The sequence below is a fragment of the Molothrus aeneus genome, chromosome 7, assembly GCF_037042795.1.
Source record: "Molothrus aeneus isolate 106 chromosome 7, BPBGC_Maene_1.0, whole genome shotgun sequence".
In the NCBI taxonomy this organism is placed as follows: domain Eukaryota; kingdom Metazoa; phylum Chordata; class Aves; order Passeriformes; family Icteridae; genus Molothrus; species Molothrus aeneus.
In genome coordinates, this window is record NC_089652.1 from 19,199,599 (window position 1) to 19,224,948 (window position 25,350).

General features: G+C 36.7%; 1 protein-coding gene across 1 annotated transcript in view; it reads right to left on the reverse strand.

Annotated features, from left to right (window-relative positions):
* Positions 1 to 25,350, reverse strand: part of MYO3B (myosin IIIB) — a 167,375-nt gene that overhangs the window by 71,040 nt on the left and 70,985 nt on the right. The window contains exons 18-24 of the mRNA XM_066554040.1: positions 24,253 to 24,400; positions 23,863 to 24,016; positions 21,309 to 21,397; positions 19,649 to 19,778; positions 5,676 to 5,755; positions 2,575 to 2,595; positions 1,478 to 1,555 (exon numbers count right to left, since the gene is read on the reverse strand). Of these exons, the coding sequence (XP_066410137.1) occupies positions 1,478 to 1,555; positions 2,575 to 2,595; positions 5,676 to 5,755; positions 19,649 to 19,778; positions 21,309 to 21,397; positions 23,863 to 24,016; positions 24,253 to 24,400 (700 nt within the window). The remainder of the gene's footprint in view (positions 1 to 1,477; positions 1,556 to 2,574; positions 2,596 to 5,675; positions 5,756 to 19,648; positions 19,779 to 21,308; positions 21,398 to 23,862; positions 24,017 to 24,252; positions 24,401 to 25,350) is intronic.

Here is a 25,350-nt window from a genome sequence, read left to right on the forward strand (position 1 = left end):
TCATCAGTTCAGTGCTCTGTCCACAGAGAACACCAGATGTATCTTCAACATTTCAGGTACATCTCTGTTACATGAATTTTTCAGAATCACTTAGAATATAAAGTGCGCAGTCTCCCTAGAAATCTGTTCTGCTATATTATCACGACTATTCATAAAGTTCTTAGCATCTAACATAAATCTTGCCACTGAAATGTAGGTCCATTACTTCTTTTTCTATCCACCCTAGACACACAAAACAATTTACTCTGTTTCATTTTAAAGTGAAATGAAAAATGTTTGATCAGAGCATATATATTTCTTTCCACTGACTCCTCTGAATACTGATACTCCTGCTCCATACTCACCTCATTGAGCTGTTGCACAATAAGCATGTGTTGTCAACTATGTTCAATCTCATATAACCATATGTGTCTCAAAATCAGATACAATTCCAAGCTGATTGTCATCACCTTGCTGCAGGTTGCATGTGTATTACAGTCTAGTTCCACACTCCCTCCCCCATAACAATTTTTTTTTTCTTTTTACAGTTTCTACAGAGCTGGAATTTGTGTGGTTGTGTGGTTCTGTGCAAGAGCACTCTAAGTGCACACCTGTATGACAAGTCTGAATGTCAGTGTCCTTGCACTCTGCACAGTGAGGCAACATCTCAGTACACACCAGCTTCCTCTATACCCTTCCTTACACTATTCTACAAAACAAATTGATCAGGCAGTCCTACACAGCTTGAAGCTTTGACTCACATTGGTTAGCACAATTCTGTGAACTTCCCTATTCTGCATGGCACAAGTGCAGCCCAAGACCCAACTGCTGAAAACTTCCACTTTGCAATGATTGCAAGAAAAAAACAATAACCAAGAGTCTCAGACTAGCACTTTCTTGACTCCTAAGCTTCCAGTTCCAACATTCTCAATGCCCTTTTCTTGCCTCTTTGATATAAACACATGAGCAGAATGTGCATTACCTCACACAGGATTACTACTGATAAAATGGCAACCTGTATGATTTACAATAGTACTTCCAAAAGATGGATTGTTTTTTACTTATTAGCATAAATGAAAAATCTTAATCTTTAAAGGTATGTATGCCTCAGCTTGTGAGAAAATTTGAAGACTTTAGTGATAGCATCTGTTTTATTTGCACAAAATTGGTGTTCTGCTTATAACGAGACCTGTTCTAGACCTCTAGCATTTTAGACAGAAAATAGTCTAGGCTCTAGATTCTGTTATCAATGTAATCAATGAAATAATAATAATAATAATAATAATAATAATAATAATAATAATAATAATAATAATAATAATAAAGTTAGAGGAAACAAAGAGAAAAAAGCAAAAAAAAGTTTAGAATCTACAGAGGCCTTGTAACAGAATAAAAAATTTCTCTGATATTGCTCTTTGATCTTACTTTTCCACAAATATTTTACATATATCTATTGGTCTTATTATCAAAATGCTTGTTTTAATTTTAACTTTTGTACCCTAAAATAGGAAGCCATAGTTTGCCGCTTCATGTTAGTTGTTTCCTCAGGATGCCGCATAACCTCCATTGTGTCAACCTGGAAGACAAAACTCTGGTGTTAGGACTGTTCCAGAAACACTGCAGACCCACCCCACCTTGCCTATGAAAGTTGGGTTCAGTTTTTGTTATAGTCATTCCTTCAGGTGTGAGTACTTCAGAATACTTTATCAGAGACAGCAAGATGCAGGACACACACTGATTTTGGAGAGGTCTCTAAGCATTTTGAATTTTTTTTCATAGTGTAAGAGCACTCTAGATTTATGATAGTATAACACTCAGCCAGTGAAACAGCTGTCAAGTTGCAACATTTTAGGAACTGATTTCTAAAAGGTATTCCTTTTATTGCCATTACAATGAACTCCAACAGGACTTGTATCTATAAGAAGAGTTATATTTGTAATAGCCGGGAAGTATAACTGCCTCATTTTGCTCATGTATGGAAAAAATACGGTAGGATAATGAGTGGCAAACAAAGTAGGTAGTCTCAGAACATCTAAGTCTGTTCCCTTCTCCTACTATGGTTACTATTAATTACTTTATATTGCCATTTTGATGCCAAGAATCTCAGCAATCTTATCCTACCAAACTGCCACAGCACACCACTTTTTCAGCATTGCAGAAGAATTATTTTTAGAGGATATACATGGACAGTGAACATACTGCTCCTTATAGATTTCAGTTATATTGTTAGTACAGCTGTTCATATCAAAATGAAACCAGAATTTATGAATGAGTATAACTGTGGTTATCCATAACAAGCAGATTGTGTTGCTACATTACAGCCCAACAAAATTAAAGAAAATTAACCAGCATCCTGTTTGCATGGAGCATTAACAGCATTTTAGCATTCACTTACTTTGTGGCAGTTTACCATCTGCTCTGACCAGGTGGCATTTGTATAAACCAGATAATGCTGTTGTCAGCACCTGTGCTACACTCCCCGGACTTTGCTCCACACAATCATTTCTAACTCTCACTGACTTTAAAACACTCTTCTAGACACTAAAATAATTGCTGAAAGATTACAGTTCTCAATAAAGTAACTGAGACTCTTACCTTCAGGAGGTATTTAGGAGACTGCATGCAAAATATAAAGGAAATGAAGCACTAAGTAATAATAGATAAAAAAATGGATTTTGTGTTGGGGAAGAAATCCAAAGAAATCTAGTGAGGTCAAGATTCAGAACACAGATGGCACAAATGAAGACAGAGCTCAATAAGGATGACCATAAAAATTTCAATATGTTTTTGTAATCTGTGACGTTCTGGCCCAGAGTGGCATACATGCACTGGTATACATTAAAAAAAGAATAAAAAAGAGAGATGCAGCTTGTTAACAGAACACTCTGTAATATATTCCAGGAAAAATGCCCTATCTGCAAAGGTAACATCAAACATCTTACGAGTTTCTGTGACAAAGTAAGTATCAATGAACTAATCAAAACAGCAGGCATGCCCATGGGGAAGGATATGGGAATGTTTCAGGATTATCTTGGAAAGACATCTAGTTTCTGAGAACTGTTATCTAAATCTCTAGTAGATGTCAGGTAGAAGACACAAGCCATAACAGTGAACACTGACCGCAAGTTCAGAATAACTGGTAATATTTAATGTTAAAAGACACACAATTTAATTTTAAATAAGATTAAATAAAGAACAAGAACAAATAGCTTGAGGACTGATCTGAGCCCAAATGCCAATGGAAATGAGGTTTTAAATAGGATTCTTCTCTGTCTAGAAAAGCAGAGACTCAGTGATGTTTTTGGAGATTGACCACTCACAGCCTCCTATATCCATATCTCATATATCTACTGGTCAATAAAGGGCAGTATCATCTCCTTTTCATAGCTGCTTTTTTTCACCAAAACTGTAGAATCTGGCTATCTTGGGACTGCCACTTTATCAAATATGGCTTACAACTGCTGGGCTCAAAAGAGTTTTGTTTTGGTTTGAGGTTTTTTGGGGCGGCAAAGGGAATGAATGCACAGAAAGACAGATGGTCAAAAACACTCACAGAGGAGATGTAAAACAATTTTTCTCAGGAAATTAGGCTGAAAGCAGTATTGTTAGATTTCTCTTCCTATGAATGAAGTTGTAAATTCAGATCTCTGCAATATGTAAGCACTAGAATAAATTTCCAAATCTTTTTGACAAGGAACGTTTGAAGTTTTCATCAGAAAAATTCTGATAGAGCCTGAAGCTGAGGGGATTTTCTTGTAAGACTTTTTAAGAAGTTTTGTCTCTAATTAATGTACAACACTGCTTGTCTGTGAAGCCACACAATTTTATGGCAGGGCAACAACCTCACATACAACAGACAATAGGCCTTCTCTCAACTGGCTTGCTAGAAAGTGACAGGCAATAAAAAGAATGTCATGATCTAAGAATAAGTATGTCATGGTACCTCATATTTTAAATCACTAGCTTCTCTTTTTAAACAAAAATGAAGATATTTCAACTATTAAGTCACATTTTTACATGACAGCCATAGTGACCTACAATATGAATTCATATAATTACAACTGTAATGGAAAACAGCCTGACCTACAAAAGTCAAACTGTTTCATCACTAAAAAGATTCCTTCTAATAGTTTTGAAACAATATTAAAAGAACAATTTATGACATTATGTCACCTTATGAAGTCACTCCAAATTATGACTTTCTACATATTGACCACACCTGCTGCTGGCATGGTATGAAATACTATAAAAACAACAAATATGTTAAGCAAAAAACCCTCTTAAATTAAATAATGATAAAAAAACTTCCAAACAAAATTATTACATTTGAATTTTTAAAGCAAATTCTAAAATAATAATTTAAAATATGTTTCCTGAAATTGTTTTAATTAGGTGCTTTACAAAATTCTAAGAAATAGTTTATTTTATCTAAAAAGTATTGAAACTAACATTTTCTGACTTGTGTTGCACTTCTGCATGTCTTTTCTTTTAGCTCCTTTTAAAAAGTTTGAAGGATGAGTAAAGCCCACTTAAACAGTACTTATTAACTGAATGTGTTTAGTAAAGCTGTTGAAGTGAACTGCTCTATTTCAATCCTGCTGTATCACTAAAATGCCTGCTTAGAAAGCTTGTGCTGAATATAGCTGGATGTAGAAGACAATGTGTATGTGACACAAGAAAACTGGAAAGGTCACCCTTCAGCACTGAAAGTATTTACACCAGACAGGAAATAATAGTCTGAAATCCACATCTGTATTTGCAGGTACAGTGAAGGATATAGACATCTGGATAACATAAATCACCACACTGATGTTTGAACCTGAGCTCCAAGTACCAAAAGATAACACGAAGAAATAGAAAACTCAAAACATAAAATTTTGTAGACTTTTGAACAGTTGCTGTTACCACTCTTATTTTAAAAATTTATTACTGTTTGCTTTGAAAAAAACCCCAAACCTTAACTAAGGTAACTCTAACAAGTACCACTTAGGAAGCAGGGAGGGAGTGTACATACCATCAGCTTCAAGTGACAACAGTTTCCTCACAAATTAAGTGTACTCAGTTGTAATCCTACTAACTGCCATGAAATTATCCTATCTTTTTGCAGTTATGCCATGTACTTTCATGGCAAAATTCAGCAGCATTTAAATTCTACAGCTCTTTTTACAGAATAGTGGTTTTGCTGAGTAATGTTTTTCCAGTTATCTACCAGTCACAAACATCTCCTGGTTTTTCACTTTCAAGTTGAATAAAAAAGAAATATATATTTTGTAAAAAAATTATTTTGCCTTTCATAGTGTTAAATACACTATTCAAATTTTACCTAGTAAGACCTCTTCCTAGATCAAAATTGTTAGAGGAGAACCTTGACCCCTTTGGAACAAAAGGACTGATATTTATATTGATGTAACAGATTCCACTCCAAAGGTTTAAAGATTAGTAAATTGATTCTTCACTGAATTCTACAATAGGGTCATCACTAAAACTGGGAACCATGCTCCAAGACAAGGTGCATGTTACTGGTGGTAAAGGCAGACTCTTATATGGTAATAACCTCACTCTATACCCACGTCAGCTAAGTATTGTGAACACAGTCTCACTGTTGTACACAATACTCACAGCTGTTTATACTGTTGTACACAATACTCACAGCTGTTTATAAACAACTGCCTGTCCTCAAAGGGAACACTACTAACCTTGATACGCCCAGCACTGAGCTGCGGAGGCAGAGACCGAGATGCTGCTGTCACTCTGGCTCTTGCTTGTGCCAAATTACCTGTTCAAAAAGAAAGAAATTCATACTGCAAAAACTATTCAAGAAGCTTCGAAGAGAAAAATTTTTACTGTGTAAAATCAGTTTGTACAATAGTACTAAAAATAGCAGACACCACCACACTTCTTCCACACCCCTCTCATTACCAATTGTGCCTGCAGAGCATTCAGCACAGGCATGACAGAGTGCAGTGTTGATTTAGAGGGGAGGAAAAAGTCAGTGATAAGGTGGTATGTCACTGACCTTAGCTACCGAGCTGATGAAAACAATGACAGCACAAAGGCATACAGCTCAATCACTAGTAATCAATTTCTCTGTGACTCATTGAGAGATTTCAAAGAGCAAAAAGACTACAGAATCAATCTTGTTTCTATGAAATCACAGGGATACTCAAGTGTTAAGACAGTATCTTAAACTCACAAACTAACAAGAGAGATGAGAAAATGATAAGACAGCACCATTTTTTGACCTTTTGACATATAATTCTCAATCTTATTGTGACTCTGGGTTTTTAAAGACTGACTCAATTTCCCTGGCAAAAATATATTGTGGTGTCAAGCAAAAGACTAGTGCCTTCTTTAAAATGTAAGGTATGACGTGTCCTAAACTTTTTCTTCTGTACTTCTAGAAAGCCAAAGTCATCACAAAATAGCTTTTCAAAATAAAGCCTTGGAGAAGAGAGAGGAAGTGATATCGGACTTGCATATGCAAGACACTCTGTATATTTCAAAGTTTTAGCAAGTCTAGCACAAGATGTCCAAATGTTTTCTCTGGCTATATCTTCAGAGGCTAAACTGTGATTAATAGCATTGAAAGAACCCTTTGAAGCAGGATTGGTGACATCAAAGCCCTAATCCATGGGTGGCAGGATTTTTATAATGAGTGGGAAGCATTTTAACACATTTCAAAGGATTTACAGCATGAATAAACAATAGGCCTCTGCAGATGTACCACACACCTTTCAGAACCAGAACACATAAATAAGTGTCTATTTTAATTTAAATGTAAATAAAGTGTTAACACTTCTTTCAGATGCTAAATGACTTGTTTGCATCAACTCCCAACTCCGGTGTTTAGCTGTTAGCTTTACAGAAAGGCAGTAACTCCAAACAGTCTTCAGAGTTTTGCTAAACTCTGCATTACATAACTAGTAAGGAGGCACGATGGGAAAAACAAAAACCAAGAACACCAAATCGCCGGTAAAGAAACCCAAACGCTGGTAATAATTCCCTAAGAGAGCAGAGCAAATCCAGTGACCACTGTAACACTGAACGGAACTTTTGCTCTTACTTTCCTCTGAACAAGAAAAATACCAAACCCCCGAAAATAATCTGGAGGCCAGCACTCAAACACAGCACTCTTCATTCCAACATTCTGAATTCATTTAAAGAAGTATTTATCTTTTAAGCTGCTAGCACTGGTATTGACACAATACTGCAAAACTGGCATGTCATTTCCAGACCTAACATCGTCTGTTACCTGACAGTTTAAATCATGGTCCAGAACACAAGGTATGGCCACTATTTTGGAAACTGCTTCAGGCTGTTATACTGTGTATGCTAATGAGAACCACAACTGTTTGGGAAATCTGGAATATTGATGCACATGCATGGTACATACTGTAAATACATGTATCTCTCCAAAGTTAAAATGAGGACTTTAATGAACAAGTAGATGGTGAAATAATTTTTCTCCTAGTTGCAATTTTGTTATTTTTGTATGTTAGAAATTACTCTTTGGGGCCTTTTTTTGGCTAAAATAGCTTGGAAAGGTTGTTTTTGTCTAAGTTTCAGATTAGCAAGTCTAAAGCTTAAAAACCTCGCACTGAAAAACAGATAACACATGATAAAAGAGGAGAGTTGGAAGAAGAAAGGACTTTGAATCAGACTGTTTAAAATTACTAAAATTTCGTTGCATTTTGTAAAAACTTTAAAAACTCTTATAATGAAATAAAATTTAGAATGGTTTTATAACTGCTCAAGGTTCACCACGCTCACTGCTGGCATTAGGTTTCTAGGGTTCATAATTAATACCCCCGAGGTCTCCCTTAGTTTCTCATGCAAAACTAAAACTAAACGTTTCTGATCTGGTAAGCCAAGCAAATAAATAAACCTTTTAATTAATCACAAATCTTTAATGACTTCACAAACAAACAAAAACCAAACCAAAACAAAAAAACCAAAACCAACAAAACAAACAACCACCAAACAAACAAACAAAAAACCCCAAAGTGTTCAGTGCCCACTTAAAAAAAGAAATGCTTTACCTATCATGCCTTTGTTCAGTAGTTACTTCCTTCTAGGAATGGACTCTTACCAGTGCTTATTTCATGTGTCAAGTGAATTCCTATGTAATAACTTGTAGCATTACATTGAATCCATGGAAAAAATATTACTAGGATTTTCTTTCTCAGCTGAAACACAAAATGATACTTCAATAAAAATTTCTGAATTACTTATCCCATGTAGCTCATGCTCAGGAAAAGTAACTACCAATCTTAACATGTGTAAGCCATTAAAACTAATGAACAGAATTAATGTGGTTTGAAAATTAGTCTACATAATAAGAAATGTTTCACCCAGGGTTAGCATGGTGTTCACAGTCAGTAAAATTTGGCACCTATCCCTGCGTTTGATTTTCATTTACAAGGTAATTTATACCTTAACACACCAAAAATAATTAAATGTTAATCCACTTTGTGAAAAGCATCAATATTTAAAAAACAAATGGTTATAGGTAATAACATGGGTAGCTTGAACTGTCATGGGTACTTTGAAAGGTTAAACTGGTTAAAGGGTGAAAGATTGCACTGTGTTTTCAGAAATCCAGCTTCACACCAATTATATAGTCAAAACTTTAGACAAAATACAAATTAACCCCTGCAGACCAAATGCTACCTACATTAAATCCAAGTCCATAAAATGGACCAACTAAGTAATATAAAACCCTCTCAAAATTGTCTTATGTTTTGTAGATTTCATTTTTGGGTTTTGGTTTGGTTTGTTGTTTTGTTTTGTTTCTTTTTTGTTGTTGGTTTTTTTCTTGGGGGGGAAAGAATGGTTAATGGTTAAAATTAGGATTCATCTTTTAAACTTGTACATGTTTAATTTTACTCACATGCACTTCAGTTCAATGGGACTGCTCATCTGAACAATTAAGGCTCCTACCTATGAACATGGATCAGAGACTAAGGTCTGGGATTCATTGTGACAATGGAGGAGTCAGGCAGAACTTGTGTTTCTCTTTTTTGCCTCTGTTCAATAAAGTTAAGAATTAAGTTAAAGCATTCTCTTTAATGCTTTGAGAAGTTTCAAAAGTTTGTGAAATGGTCTTACAGTTTTCAAGGGAAAAAGGAGTAGCAGCACAAAATCTATGCACTCCTTGCTAAGCTTAGTGTCAATGCTCAGCAAACCTCCCTTTGTCGTGAAGCTGTTTAGAAGATCTCACATCTCTGCAAAAATGTTCTTCACTGATGCCTCATTTCAGCTAGGTGAGAAAGACCATATTATCAAAGAACTGCATCTCTTTTATTATGCAAAGCCAAGCAGAACAAGTTTTCAAAGTCTTTACAACACACACAAAGAAGAGATGTGTTTTTTTTCTTTTTGGACTTTGGAAGTGGTCTCCAGATCTCAAAAAGGACTAGTCAGCATTCCTGGCTTCTCATTTGCATTCCTGGTAGTTACTCACTGTGTGATCTGGTTGAATTAATGACTGGTCTGGCTGTTGACTTTATGCACTATTAAGGAAAAGTACACACTCTGGCTGAATGTTCTGATGTTACCTATGGTTTGTGCTTCATTTATTCTCAGGTGATGGGTTCTGTAAGCAGTACCAAGCAAATATTAGCAGTATCAGCACTGTATTTATAATCTCATTTTGGTTATGCCTGCAATAGAGATCACTCCTCCCAAAGTAAGAGCATGCCAGGTAAGAAATATGTTAAGCTTTGATACAACATTCAGTTTGTAAAGTGCAAATGACTTACAGAGAAAAAGCCTAATGACAATGTCACCTTACTGTGCATGTTGCACCAGGGATATTACTATTGTATAGAGGGCAAGTACAAGTTCTTTCCTTATCCTCATACATTTTATTAATTTCTTTCATGCTTCTAGTTCAGATAAAGAGGGGTTACTTCAAACACCATTTAGATACAGTGTAATATGGTCAGAAATGCTACAATGCATTCATATTTCATTGAGGTTACTTCTAATCACAGCTAAGCACTCACACTCCAGAAGAGGTACAGGGCCAGACAATGTCTTTGACATACTCAGAATCTTCTCTGTCTTTCCTTTCAGTACATTTTATCTGGCCAAAGGAAGTCGACTGCTTATCTCCATAATGCATTTTCATCTTCTGCTACTGTAAGACTAAGCTTTTAGCTCAAGTACAAATGAATACATGTACTTTTTCTATTGAGTACTAATTTGAATCTGTCTATCAAAACTCTGCTCTTTTGAGTCATTGAGAGTCATTGAAGTAATTTAAGCTAATCTTGTGCAATAAAAAAGCAAAGAATCCAATTTTCTCATATACTTTACGTTTTACACAAGAATGTATTTATAAAAATACTGTCTGTAGAGCACAACTATCAATAAAGATAGACCTCAACTACTGCTTCTTCTGAAAAGACAATTACTTTACTTTCTATTCAAAATAAAATCAAGAAATATTATCTCCAAAATCAGATACATATAACCAAACAGAATCTAATCAGCATAAAAGCTTAGTAATAGTGAAGCCCACCTGGGAATAATCTAATTATGAATATTTGCTTCAGGAGAAAAAAAATGTGTGTTTTTGGCCCAGATTATTTGAAATGAAAAATCCATGCCACAGTGAACTGAGGAATTATGATACTGATTCTCAATTAGATCAAGGATTTCTTTAGTCTTTTTAGCATGAAGGAGACACCAATCATATTTACAGATCACTAAAAACTTTATATTGTTAGACTGGGATTGGAGAACTTGAGTATAAGTTCAGTGCTGTTATGCTTTCTACTGCACACATTGCAGGCACTTCAGTGGTCACTTCCCACATTAGGAAGGCACACACTGGCAAATACACAGCACCATGTCTACAGCAACAAATAAAACCTTGCTTGTAACCATCAACACTGCCATGTTAAAGTATTGTTTCAACACAGTGGGTTAGTAGGCTTCTTGTAGATTGGAACAGAGACACGGACAGCAGCTGAGATGGAATGAAGGTCAAACTGCCTACTGTATTCTGTACATATCTACATACATAGTATCTATACATACTATAGATCTGTGAATGTATGATGTCAGTAAGAAAGGTCTTAACTTTTACCCTTACTTACTAAAGAAGAACAATTTATGGTACTAATTAAACTAGTTAATGGTACTGCCCAAGGTATTTTTCTAACACAACCTTGAGTACTAACTGCTGCTTTAAGCAACATGCCCAATTTTCTAGCTAAATTGAACCAAATGTGCATTCATCAACTTGACTGGGAGTATGTTCACTGAAACACGGACCTCTCCTGAATTCTCCTGGGCACAGTATGTGGTCAGAGGACATACAAGAAACCTTATATGATTCTCATAGTCCTGGGACATGACCAAACTTACACACAGTAGGCAAAACACGTATGGTACAGCCTGACAACATGATAAAAAGGTTCCTAGCCACAGGCCAAGGAATGATCATGTGGTTCTGGAAAACAGAGTGGCAGAGCAGGGACTAGATTGCTATCTGGCCACAGGCAGGAGGGCATAGGTTGGGCACCTCTGTCCAAACACAGGACTAAGGACAAGAGTGGCACACTAGTTACAGTGAGTGCTAACTACCTGAAGCTGCACCTAGACAAAAATAAAATACACTTTAAAAGTTTGGAAAAGGAAAAATTCTTGCATAAACAATATTGCAATTTTCTACTGCTTCATGTTCACCATTTTCTTTAGTCAGGTCTGTAGCCTGACTAGCTGGACACCTGACCAACTGGCTGGCTGAAGAGAGGCTGGTCACAGCCTGATCCAGTCAGGCTTCCAGCTCCTGCATTAGAGAACAAATTGGCTCTGCTTTTTATGATTTCTTTGTTGTCAGAAGACATGGGCCATTTCTTTCAGATATGGTCCTTAGCAATTTCCTCACATATCTCTTGTAGTGCACAGTTTGATGCTATTGCATGCAATCAGCTTGGTACAACAAACCTTGAGTTCTCTGGGGAACAGCAGACAGGACAGAACACTGCTGCTGTCAGGACAGTACCCCTCCATCAATACGAGGTTTTGTGCTACCCCAGCAGATTGGCCTGCTACCACATCTGTAACTAGATTAGAAAAAAACTACAGAGGTGAATATTCTGTGAAACTTCATCCTTGAGGAATTCTTCACCGATTTTATTGGTCAAAATAACCTTGTTCTACTTACATCTACTCAGGCTGGACAAGTTTATTTCTTCTTCCCGAGGTATGTAGAAGAATAGTTCTGAAACCATACACAGGCTGGAAATACAGTTATCCCACAGTCGGATTCAGCTCTAGTATCCCTCACTGTTTTATGTAGTTGATGTATTTCCTCTTGCATGTTATGTAAGAAATCCCCCCCCAGTCGTATTTGCTTTATCCAGAAAAGCAAAAGTATGATTTTGAAGAACATAGTAGTTATTGTTCTATCTATAAAGCTTTATAGCACCCAGTTTAACTTGAAGCCAAAGTAAGTTTCTACAACAACAGTAAATAAGCAGAAATAAGCAGGAATCCAGGGGAAGTCAAGAACTGGGATTTCTAGCCCTTCGCTTGTATATCCAGAGTATGTTAATTCTCCATACAATGTTTAAACATTTTACAGTGTATATTCCATCACTCTGGACCAGCTGCTGAAGCTGCTCCATACATACACACTCTGGTCAAAATCCTACCAAGCCAGTGAAGATTCCTAATGAATTCAGTGACAAAAACTCAGGTGTAAAGATGCAACTGAAAGCACATGGAAAAAATTATGGAACATTTTCTTTGACCTCTGTGACTATCACTATCCCCAGTCATCAAGATCCTAAGGCTAGACAGTCAAAACCAGGTTTTGAAACTACAAGGCAAGAACTGTCTTTTTAAAGTGTTAATTTAAGATGAAACAAGGTTACAGAACTTCTACGAAAGTCCCAGACCTTCCCATTTCTGAAATGCAGGCATTATTGATGTTGACGACTAATTTAATCAAGTCTCAAAGGCTTCTCAACTGAACCATTGCTCCCCTGGATGTCAGCACTTCTGTGTATTATCACAGTTGATACAAAATCAGTTACTTCTGCGGTAAAGCAAAACGTTAATTATATTTGTATCTCTGCTCTTAATGAAACAAATACTCATTCATACAAATATCCACAAACACATTTGCTTTGTCACACACTGTGACCTGCTATCCAGGCAGCTCAATTAACCACTCCTGCATCAAGACAAGTCAGGTTGGAGTAAGGAAGACAAAGTCAAATAATAATATGCTATGCTGGTTCAGTAAAGCACTGGCCTTTACAGCTTGCTGTAAGGTGAAGGAACATAGAAAATGATAAAAGTACAAAATCATAGTAAGACTGCATGAAATACTCTGAAATGAATATACAAGCTCTAGCACAGACTCAGAGATTTATTTTCCACCCACTACATTCATCCTTTAGATATATTAATCCCTTAATGCAATTATTTTGAAGGAGTGGGAAATATAAGCACATTCTTTGTTAAGGACACACCAAAAAACATCATGGATATTCATATGAGTAAGATTATCTGAATATTCAAGAAAGTTATCTGCTCTCAAAACTCACTAGGAAATTTAAAAATAATGCTCTTCTAGGATTTGATCTTCAGAGCTACTGAATGCTTCCAATGACATACTGAGCATCTTTGACATAATTTGTTTGGCCTTACAGCACACAGTGCCTATTAAAACTGTCAAGTAAACTACTCATTAAAACAATGGTATAATTCTCTGAATATTTCTCTATTTAAATTCTGTATATGGTCTACAGTGAAACACCACAGTCCGCTCATTAATATTAAAAACAGTAACATCTTTTATGTGATGTATCTTTTGTTTCCTCAATATCAATAGATTTTGAATTTAATTAGTATACAATGCAGTGTTAAGATTAATTACTATGCACTACTGGGAAATCACGTTTATTATAGGATTGAGAAGTTAGGCCACAAACATGAAAATTGGGAAAGGTATCTCTTCTGAGAAAAAGGTAAAGAATTACTATTCTCAAGATTTGTTCTAGAGAGATTGATCTATTATAAATCAAATCAGTAAATTAATTAAGATCAATTCTTAAACTTGTCCACTTCTACTTTTATTAGAATTCAATTTGAAGCACTTTGAGACAAAAAAATCTATGCCCCCTTGCTCATTTTCAGTACAATATAATCTGTGAAGTCTCAGATTAAAACCCAGCATAATTCTGTTTGGGTAGCACCCTTTAACAAACATAGCTGTGGTAAATCTAACTTGACAATTCTCAGCTGTTGTGCTTACTGCCATGTGCAATTCCAGAGATTCACTGACACTATTTATAGGGAGTAATTCTCAGCAGTAAATAATTGTTATGCTTTATATAAAGCTTTAGCAGGACTGAGACCTTAACTTTGATCTGATAGATGGCTCTGTTTCTGGATGAGTTCCATTTTTAGGGCTATTTCAGAGCATTTTTTTGGATCCTATTGCTAGTAAGTTTTATGAGTATCTGTACTGCGTTTGTCCTATGATGCAAAACCTTAGGACACGAAGAAAAATAAACACTGAGCTGTAAAAAGCTCAAGTGCAGAACTCTAAAAAGTTATTCATCACTCTACCTCCCAAAATCAGTAAAGCTACAATTAACTGAGTTTATTGATGTCCCACATCTGCAACCCAGTAAAGTTCATGACTGTTACACTGCACAGCTGTGGTTTAAAGCTTCTCTTTGCATACAACTCACTGGCAGCAGAGCAAAAACTATTTTTGTGTTTTTAACATACAGACCAGTTAGAAGTATGAAAGCCTCCATGTCCTGAGTGAAATACACAGCTTCCATAAACTTTACCAAGATTCTTACAAAATATAAATTCTGATTAATTTTTAAGTAGAGATACTGTATTTACAATGATTTTGTTTCCAATTCATTTGACTTAAGAGTGCCTGATCTCTTAAAGGTGAAAATACTAACACAAAAGTACCATTATAAGAAGATTTTATTGTGGAATAAATTAGTAAAATTAAAATGTATTTGAGCCTTTGGTTCTATTGTGATGTATGGAAATAAGAGGAAGAAATACACTAAATCCAAATGGAAACATTCGGTATTTCAGTGAACGACACACACCAAACCAAGAGACCTACCACTACATATTGCCAGAGCAAGGGCCTGTGCTCAACAGGAGTGCACAGTGACAACCATGACAGCTCAAACCTACCAGGTTCTACTGAAAACAGTGGCAAAGCACCTATGATTTTGACTTCCCAGGATTACACTCCATGTATGCCCAGTAGTACCTGTTCATGGGACTGAAATGCAAGAAAATCTCTTTCCTTTGGTTTCTGACTTGTCATGAGGAGTCATGTGCTATCACAGTTACACAAAAACTACACACAAGTTAAAGATAGTACTCTTGTCACCAAGAAGTGGTGAAAAGCAGTCCTCTAAAATGATTTTGCAAAAGACCATAGTTCTTTTGTTCTTTAGTGTGCATAAAGCTAACCTGAAACATTTTTTCACATTTTCTCTTAGCACATGGTCCGTTAGTTGTTTGTTTTGGTAAACAAACATACACTATTTATAATTCCTTTTCATCTAATGTTTGTAAGCGAGATTAGAGACTCAAAGGCAGAAAGAATACAGACTAAAAATCAATATTGAGGAGGGGAAATGACCTTTAAACAGGTGAATTATAAATAACTTGTGTCTGGAAAAAATTCTACTTTGGACAAAAAAATTACCTGGTTAAAACATGACTAACCAAACCCTTCATCCCAGTTGTGAAAACACTCATCCCAATTCTCTTTGACAGAGAATTATATTTACATTTAAATATATATTATATTTATGATTAAATATATAGGCACCACATATAAGGAGTGTTTTTAAGCAATGATATACTTTTATATATAATATAATGGATATAATGGATACTCCATTACCCTAATGCGTGAGCAATACCCAATGCTATTAAAATTATTAGGTATAATGTTGCTGTAGTATTTCTTCTGTTGCTTGTATTTCCTCTCTGTAGCCAAGCAAAACCCCTACCGATCCTCAGAGCAAGGACAAGGATGTTTTGCAGTGTCTCTACTCTTCTGGTGGGAAGGATTTCCCTTTCCCCTCCCTGCAGATGGTAACTTTCTCGAAGTTCTAAAGGTCTGTGAGTCATGGCAAGGACAAAAGTCTGCAGAGATTGTGTTTCAAGAGTAGAAGATCTTGCAGCTTTTCTAAAAAGATAAACTCTCAAAAACCCCCGGGGGTGCTTTGCCCAAGTAATCCAACAGTACCACCCCTTACAGGTGATGCTGCAAAAATTATTGAATATCAGGACAGTGAGCAAAATGGTCTGACTCCTCAATGGTGAAGGTACCAAGGCTGTCTTTAATTTTTCCAACAAAAATCCTCTATTTTTACAAGGGGACTCTATTTTCTACTTCATGTGATTCCTTTTCTCTTGGATGCTTTACCAGCAACAGTGATAAACTAAACCCAGAGATAATCAGGAATATATTCTATCTAAATGGGAATATGCATATTCATCTATAGTAGTGGCAGCACAAGAAGCTCTGTCTATAGAAAAAAAGTGACAGATATGGAAGCAAATGGGAGAACTGTTAGGTTAAATCAGAATACATTCATTCAATTTTGAAGTTAGAGGTCCCTAGAAAGTGCAGATTTCAGAACACACTGAACATGACTAAATTTCCACTGAAAGATGAAAAACAAGCTGTATATGCTACAAAATTAGTTCCAGAATGTTTAAGTTCCAATGTCTCATATGAGTAGTTGCATACTTTATTAACAATAAATTACTATTACAAATGTATATTTAATGTCCTGCTGTTAATTTCTGGCCCTTTAAACTGCAAAAACTGCTACTGTGAAATAGAAGCATTTGTTGAGAAGGGATAAATGTACTTGATAAATTACAAGGATTAACATGATCTTAAATTAGTAAAAGAATTTAGCTTTTTAGTATTTATTTTCTTGATGCTTCTCAGTTTTTGACAGGGGAAGATATGAAAGTTATATAAATATACTTCAAACAGAGGATCATCTCAGGGTGGGAAAGGCATCTTTTTGTTCTTTTTGGTATTTAAAGAACTACATTTTCAGTCCTTGTCAGCCCCATGATTTCAGTCTGGCATTCCCTCACGCCTCTGGGACAGCACCACCCAGTGGCCGCAGCACGTACGGGAGACCGCGCTTGGCAAAACCCAGCTCCGCTGCACGTTCCAGAGATTGCTGCCAGCAGATGTGAGAGTGTGCTCTCACTCATCTTCAAACAGAATATCACACATACTGCCAGAAAGCCCATTTCAAGTCAGGGCTACCTGGAAAGATGGAATATGGCTTCCCATGTAAATTACTAACTTTTGCATTAGTCAGTAATTGACCAAAGCTGTACCAAGATTATGAAGCTTAATCTGTATTTTTTCTGGTTTTCTTTAGGAATGAAACACATGTTGCAAGGAGGGAAGAGGGCTAAGAGACAGGGACAGAGTACAATGGGATACATGCACACTCACTACTCTTTTGTTTACAAAAGCATCTTTGTAGAAAGTTAAAAGAATAGCACTATCTTTCTTCACTGAGCAGATGAAGTAGCATTGCCAGCAACGCCTTCTGTTCTCAGCCAAACCTTTCATTTATCTTGCAAGCTGCCAAAAACTAAACCAGGCAACAATCTGATTTTAGAACACAGAGGCCCCAACACAGAATGTGAATGTCAATTATATCAGACAGCTGGAAAAAAAGAGCAAAATCACAAAGGCTTTTAAAAAATAAAAATTATCTAAGAGCTTGAAGCTATTCTTATAACACCATGCATAGAAGCACATGCACAATATTTTTTTTATCAGGATGTCCTGTACCAACTTGAGAAATACAGAAAACACCTAACTTGCTGTGTGCTCTTCATAGAATGGTAAATAGAGGGAGAAAGCACCCAGTGATTGTAAATAGGGAACAAGGAAGGAATGTAAGAGACCTAAAAGAGTAGGTAAAATACACCAGCATGGTAACTCAGTACAAATTTCCCATCACCCAGTGCAAAACAACAACTAAACAAACTATTTAGTGCAATACAACAGTAACTTTACATTAACTGCAATGAGAAGTATATCTTACTGAATCTTCTATGCATCTCAGGCAAAACACTCGAGTGCTGCTGCTACTGAAAGTAACTCTGTAAGGCCAGAAAAAGATGAATTTGCATGAAGGCATCAGCATTCCAATTTAAAAATAGCAATAAAATAAAAAGTATATTTGCAATAATTTGGACTGATAACTGGGACAAAGCACCTAATCGGTTTCATTCTGAAAATAACTCCAAGGTGTAAAACAGCTTGTAAAGAGGGGTGTGGACACACATTTGACCATGTGTGAGCTTTCTTTCCTGCTCTGCTTGATCAGAATCTCTTTTATCAATTTAACACAGACTCAAACGTAAAGTAGTAATACTTAGAAAGATCCTTTGTTCTCCACTTGGGCACATACCAATCCTCCATCATAAACTACATTCCCTTCCATCTAAACTCATTACAGCTGAAAGGAGAAGCAGATTCCTCACTGGATCCTCACCTCTCAAGGACCTCTGAAAGTGTGATTTGAGGCGGGGTAGTCGAAAGCCTTTCAATTGCAGGAAGAATTACCCTGTAACAGGAACCTATCCTCTGTAGTATATAAACATATATTATGATATCAATTTTACATGTGCAAATAAAAGCTCAATATAATTTTTTCTCCAGATGTTCTTTTTCTACACAGAAATGCCAAGAGAGGTTATATGCATCACCAGAGGCTACAGCTGGGTTACTGACAGTCAAGAAATTCAAGGCAGAGAGCTGCTGCACAGACATAGGATTGCATCTACAGCCAATGTACAGTAAGCCTACCCAGAACTATCTAATGCATCTACCAAGTATTTCTATCTAAACATTCAACCTCATCTCCATATGTTAGCTCACAATAGTTTTTCAATCTAGTACAATCCATGATATTTAGATTTAGTATTACATACTTTTCTCACCCATTATGAAAAAGATGCTTTAAAAGTTTTGAGAGAAGTATTCATTTGCTGGTTTGTTTGCATGGATACTGCAGAACTATCATTTGCATATGGTACTGGCATTCTGGTATCTATCCATGGAGTAATCAAACTTCATCTTGCTGTTTTATTTAGCTACAGATCTGGCACTTTCATGTAAGTCAAAGTCAACAAGCTTTAAATCAACAGAATTACTTCTAGCCTATTAGTATATGGCTTTTATAATTTGTAAGAAACTATGTATTACATCAGTGCTTCTAAATAGCTGGATATTACCTCCAAAACACCTTGATCTATATCACATGATTTATGAACTGTAAGACCCAGTACACAAGAATCTACCAACTGGGTACTGATCTTAGTAAAGGACTAAGAACTAGAAACTCCCATATTTTTATCCTGCTCTGAGAATGAGCTCTTGCCCTACACATCTGATAATTTTCCTTTCTCTGGAGTCAGGGAAGAATCTTGCTGCACAAGATTCATGAAAGAAAATGAAATCTTGAAATCAGAGAACAAACACTCTGGAAAGAAGATATAATAAAATCATCGAAAAAAACCTGTCCAGAATCAAGTAAGAGTTTGAGAGGAACAGGTAGCTGAAGAAGTTACAATGTCAGCAAAGTTGTGCAGAACATACCCGTTTTTGTTAATGGGCTAGAGAACAGCTGCTGAAGAAGTTTGTTCTCTGAAGTTCGCAACACCACCACTATGTCAGCAGGAAGAGTGTCTCTGTTCTTCTCAAGGAATGCAGAGGCATCATATAATACCTGGTGTGGAAAAACAGAATTAGAAATTTTGATGAAAAGGGTTACCTAAAACTTGCTATGTTCTTTAAAATGTGAATGGTCAGGATGACCAAGCAGACCAGTTAGCTTGGTCTGACAAGCAAATGAATTACCTGCAAAGGTCTTAAAAGTGAACTACAGCAGTGTGTTCAGAATGCTAATTGGCTATACAGAGTATCTATATTCATAGAATGCCATTGCACATCAAATTGGGTTAAATGGCTTAAATCCTCTTGTGCTATGCTTGGCCATGTCAAACGATTCTAAGCATGATGCAAAACAACCGAGATACTTCATGAAAGCTTCAGCTGATCATTTACTTGTGATGTGAGAAATGGTTCCCAGGTGGTCACTTTCTATTGGTTGTCTGCATCAAACCTGTGATCTATAAGTAGACCTGCTGGAGGAATGGTAATAAGTTGGACACAATGTAGGTACGTTAAATCAGCTTCTCATGGCACGGAAAACCATATTAGGACAACAAAACATTCCTCTATTTCAATTATTTTAACCATTTTGATTAGAAATTAATGACTGGATATTTGTATTAATATAAGAATCAGTGTTTCATTTTGTTTAATTGCAATGATTTTTTAGAGCTGTGTTATTATCAGTTGCAATACTCCCCTCTAGCCCAATTTCTCTGAAGTCCATTAATTTACACTGAAATTGAATGTTCTCTGGCAATAGAAAACTGGCCAGTATTGATTTATTATTTTATTGTATTTTATTATTTGGCCATGTGGGTACAAAGAATTAACTAAAACTGTGTGAATTTTAATAGTTATTCTTAACAAGACAAAGTCTGACCAAAGTTACTGGAATACATCTTAAAATTTTGGAATCTTATAATGATCCAGAGATAAGACTTAATTGATAACTATATAAAACATGGATATTTTGATTTTGTCTATGAACAAATATTTGTGCCTGAAACTGCAAGCAAAGTTCATGTTATGGTGAAAACTGGAATGTTACTCTCCATATAAAATAATAGGTGAATGTGAACCTCTGAGAACAAAAGATACAAAGTACAAGAAAACACCTCTACTAGCAAGTCTCAGTCTTTCCAATGCACTCTATAGGGACTTTAAGTTCTGTTACAGATACTGGTTTACACTGCTTTTCATGCATGTACTTTGCATGACACTCTGCAAGAGACTCTCACACAGAACTACTGTGGCATTCACATGCTGTTAGCAAGGACACAGCCTGCCCTGGCTCCATGGAGTCCCTCCTTTGAAATGACTGCAGTACTGGCATTTCTGAGGCCACGTTTCCTGCAGAAAAAGGATGCTTACTGTCTACAGAATCTGTGCAAGAGCCCTAAGGATAGGCTCCAAAATCGACTGCTACACATAAAAGTTTCATTGTGGAGTGTATGTTTGCATAAACTTTATCATTTTTTCTATTAAAATGAGGGAAAAGAACCATAAAGCAGAAATTTCAGATAAAAACAAGTGATGACCATACCACTGTTATCTGAACTAAATAAAAATCCCATGACCTTACCTTTCCAGCATAGTGCTGAATTCCAAATGACAGTTCCACTCCTTTTGGTCTCCAGAAGTATTTGCATCGTAAGTTATCTTCAAACTTATCTAGACATTGAGAAAAGATGTTGATTTAAGTGACAGAGTGATTAACTACAATCTTCATCCTAATTAGCTTGCTAAAGTGCTGCTCAAGAAGTCAGAACTGTTATAAACACATATTATCAGATTGCTCAGAAATACCAAGCTGTCACATCTGAATGGAACAGTTCATTTTCAACTAGCCCAGTAAGACTGTCTTTAAAAATCACTGTGGATGCTTTTGTACATGGAAAAATATTAAGCAGGAAGACCTAATGAGAAGATGTGATGATTTCTCATATTTTTCAATGAATTTACTTATGTATATGCAGGTTTTGGGGTGAGTTTATTTCTTATACATACATACACTCAAAACTGTGCATAGATCACAGTCACTTAAATGCCTACTATTTGTATTTTCTCTACCTTCCTTTCTGCATCCATTTAGCTTTGTGCATCAGGTTTTAAGGATATATTTATGTGCTCAGTCTGAAATTGTACCTCATGTACCTTTGGATTTCTACAGAAAAAAGGAAGCTTCTCTATAAAACACCTTCTAAGGAGACTTTCTGCTTCCTGTGATTACCCCTAAAGAGCTGAGAGAAGAAGGAACACGGGTTTCTAAGAAAAATGTCTTATTAGGCCCTGTGATATTTGTAGGCTCTTTAATGTTTTGTAATTAAATTAGTGCTCTCTGTCCAACACTGAAGGCCCAGGTAGCAATTCCCACCTGCTGAGACAAGGAAACATTCCTTGAAAGAAGCAGGATCCCAAGAAACCCATTTTAGTAAGAATTAGTGTTTATACTGTGAAGCTTGCTTTTATACTAATTTACCTGAACAAGCAACTTGAGACCTAAGACCAGAATCAGTTGATAAAATTCTCTGTCATGCTCTGTACATCAGAAAATATTATCAAAATATTTTTTCTAATGTTAGAATCCAGTAACATTTTTGTTAGGTTTTTCTGTCTATTACCACTTAATTGAGCTTGTATTTAAAGCAAAAATAACTAAGTTTGGAATTTCTAGAGGTTGGGACGGAGTTGTGGAATTAATGATTGTCTGGCACACGTGGACAGGGCAAAATATCCCACTTTGCTGCCTGCTTGAGGGAGCCTGCTGTGCTGCGTACACATCAGCAGTAAGGCACAGCAGCACTGGACAAGGGAAAGTACCTCTGGAAGTAGAAGTTCAGTATTCAGTATTAACTGATTTATAAAGCCGATAGGGAGGCAGACAACTTTAGCACACAAAGGAGGAGTGTTGGAGGTCCACCCTGGAGTGTGCCCGCTCCTGGGGCTCCAGCCGCCGCTCCTGTAGCCCAACTCCCCATCCAGCCCGCCACCATTACCCCGTGAGGGGGACGCGGCCGAGCTCGCGCCACAGCGCCCCCTGCCGGCGCAGGGGAATCACCGCAGCCGCCCCGCCGGGCCGGAGCCAGCAGCGCCCCTGGCGGCCGGGAGCGGAACTGCAGCGAAGGGAAGCGCCCGCAGCCCAGAGAAGGCGGCCCCGGGGGTCCGGTCCGGTCCGGTCCGGTTCGCTGCTGCTGCTGCTGCTGCTGCTGCCAGAGGTGTTGCCTGTTTGTCTTGTTACACATATCTACATGTGTATATATATATTAATAAAGAACTGCTATTCCTTTTCCCATTGCTTTGCCTGAAAACTCCTTAATTTCAAAGTTATAATAATAGCTCAGAGAGAAAGAGGTCGTATTTTCCACTCCCAAGGAGGTTCCTGCCTACCTTGGCAGACACCGGTGTTTCAAACCAAGACAAGAAGCAGAATAAAACCATAGTACTCATTCTGTCTGTGACCTGAATTCCAGTTTCAGCTCAGCCTAGCAGTAGTGAAAAATGTGTTGTGCAATTTAACTGGAAACTGTTGTTTTTCTCTAACTGTTTGGGTCTCTGCAGCACATTCCATTGATGGAAATGGAACTCTGTGTCATATCACAGGGAAAAATGCAGCTCTAGTAAATAACACAACAGCTTTAAACATGGCATGTGCTGTGTATTTAAAGTTGGCACCAAAATTTGTCAAAATTTATGTAAAATATGTATGAAGACAAGGAAATACTCAGCCAGATGGCACACCAGAAATAACACTTCCTATGTATTATGAGATAATCTGGAGTGAAGCAGTATTTTCTAAGTGGATAAACATGGGCCTAGGAGCCTGGGAAATCCAAATTTTATTTTCAACACTAATGCTACATACATGGAAAAGACACAGGATATTTCCTTGTAACAGTGAAAAAAACAATAAGCCCTTGCCACCTGATATTTCAGACAACTTTTCCAATTTCAAAAGGATAGAAAACATGTAAGCAGAAAAAAATGATGAAGCACAGTGAAAAATATACTTAGAACGTGAAATGAAATGACACAGCCTCAGGACAGTTAGGATAGGAAAACTTGAATAAAGATGACATTGCATTTGTATATGCATTTGTCATTTCCCAGACCTTTCCCAGAGTTTTACTTGTACATACCAACTAAAGTTAGGTCTGTTGCCTGAGGAAATCGACTTTCTTCATCTAGCAGAGACAGGAGACCCATGGGTTTCTGAAGGAACATATCTAGAAGTGGACGGTTGTCCTCATACTCCACGGTAGTGGCATCAATTCCCTCACTCTGATATTCCATCTACAAAAGTCACCAGCACAATTTTAATATCCAAACAGTAAAAGCAACATCATCATTAGGGCATTTATGATGCACAGCAATGCTCTATAGGTCTCAACAACATTATTTACACAGCTTCAACAGAACGATGTCATTATCTCACATTTAAATCACATACTCATTTTATAAAGTAGTCCTGAATAGGATTATGGTGTAGGATGCTGAATTCAGCTAGACCTCAACAGAGTTGAATTTACCTGCTCCAGTGCAAAAATATGTTGATTGAAGTAAAACTGGATCTGTTCATTAGCAATATTTATGCACAGCTGTTCAAAAGAATTTCTTGCGAAGTTCTCAAATCCAAATATGTCTAGTATCCCAACATTCATCCCACTTTCAGCACTGCTGCATGTGAAGATACAAAAAAAATTCATTATGGGCAACACCAAGTTAAAAGAAAAATAAATTTGCTAAACTAACATTGTATAAATGATTCACTCTGCTGCAAAAATCAAGGAGGAAAAGTGTGTCTGAACCTAAGACAACTTGTGCATTTGTACAGCATTGCTAAGACTTCTGTTTTCCACTTGCTTCTTGCAAATGAAGAAGACAGAAAAATCATAGGTACAGAGTAACAGACACTTAGCAGCCATATTGAAACAAGGGGTTTCAGTAGGCATATCCCAAATAAAATCTACTGTCTGCTCCTCCAGGCAGAGAAAAGGTGTCAAGGTTTAATGGTACATTTTTGCCACACTCATTCAGAAGGTAATTACCAAATCTGCTGCTGCTACAAGCTGGACTGTCCATGTGCTAACTCAAGTACATTCAGTCACTACCAGAACTGCATGAAATGGATGAGAATATATCTATATGACATAGTGAAGTAGCAAGTAGAGATCTCAGATCAGAGGCATTTTCACATTTGCTGAGAGGTTCCTTGTTTCTAAAATCTCTACAGCTACTTCAAAAGATCAAACCAGCCAGATCAGTGCTTGGCAATGAAATCATAAGGATGTGCAATATAATGTTTCTGTAATTGTAAAAAATTTAAAAATAATCACATCTCAAGTAGCAGCACAATAATTATCTGAAATCTGCATTTATTACTTGCTTACAAAAGCAGGGGGACTGTAAGGACTGTACTGAATTTTTTTCAGTGTACTTCAATTATTTATCAGCCTTTTGTATGATTTTCATGTTCATTACATAGGAAGCATCTTTTTAAAAAGTGGACAGCACTTCAACCACCCAATTTCCATTGACTTCAGTAGCTAAATTCTATTCAGCTCTTTGAAAATGATGGGCTTAATGTCCTGGAAACAGGATTCAGTCTCACAGCATGAAAGCCATTT